The 473-nt window shown below is 57.7% G+C and overlaps 1 protein-coding gene across 1 annotated transcript in view; it reads left to right on the forward strand.

Moving 5' to 3' along the window:
- EMH_0052780 (uncharacterized protein) overlaps window positions 1-473 on the forward strand; it is a gene marked incomplete at both ends in the record, with an annotated part of 1,287 nt that overhangs the window by 640 nt on the left and 174 nt on the right. The window contains one exon of the mRNA XM_013496913.1: window positions 1-471. Coding sequence (XP_013352367.1) covers window positions 1-471 — 471 coding nt within the window. The remainder of the gene's footprint in view (window positions 472-473) is intronic.

Below are 473 nucleotides of genomic sequence, written 5' to 3' on the forward strand. Positions count from 1 at the left end.
TGCTGCTGGTGCTGCTGCTGCAGGTGAGCATAGTGAAGAACAAGATGGCTGGCCAGTTGGAGCCTACCCGTTCTATCGGCGACTTCGATGTTAAGGATAGACTGCCGCCAAGGGCTCTATCTATTGAGCCAGAGGTTTCTCTCTTTTCTCTCTCTTCTCTCTTCTCTCCTCCTCCTGCTGCTGCTCCTGCTGCTGCTCCTGCTGCTGGTGGTGGTGGTGGTGCTGCTGCTGGTGCTGGTGGTGCTGCTGGTGGTGGTGTGCAGGTTGATGCTGCTGCTGCTGGTGCTGCAGCAGCAAATATCAGCGGTGGTTTTGCTGCGGAAAGTGCAGCAGAAGGTGCAGCAGCAGCAGCAGGACCAGCAGCAGCAGCAGCAGGACCAGCACCAGCAGCAGCAGCAGCAGGAGCAGCAGCAGCAGCAGCAGGAGTGAAGAATTGTGGTTTGCTGCTGCTGGCTACTGATGGTGTTTGGGAC

Source organism: Eimeria mitis, genomic scaffold, assembly GCF_000499745.2.
Source record: "Eimeria mitis Houghton genomic scaffold, Emh_scaff2374, whole genome shotgun sequence".
Lineage (NCBI taxonomy): Eukaryota > Apicomplexa > Conoidasida > Eucoccidiorida > Eimeriidae > Eimeria > Eimeria mitis.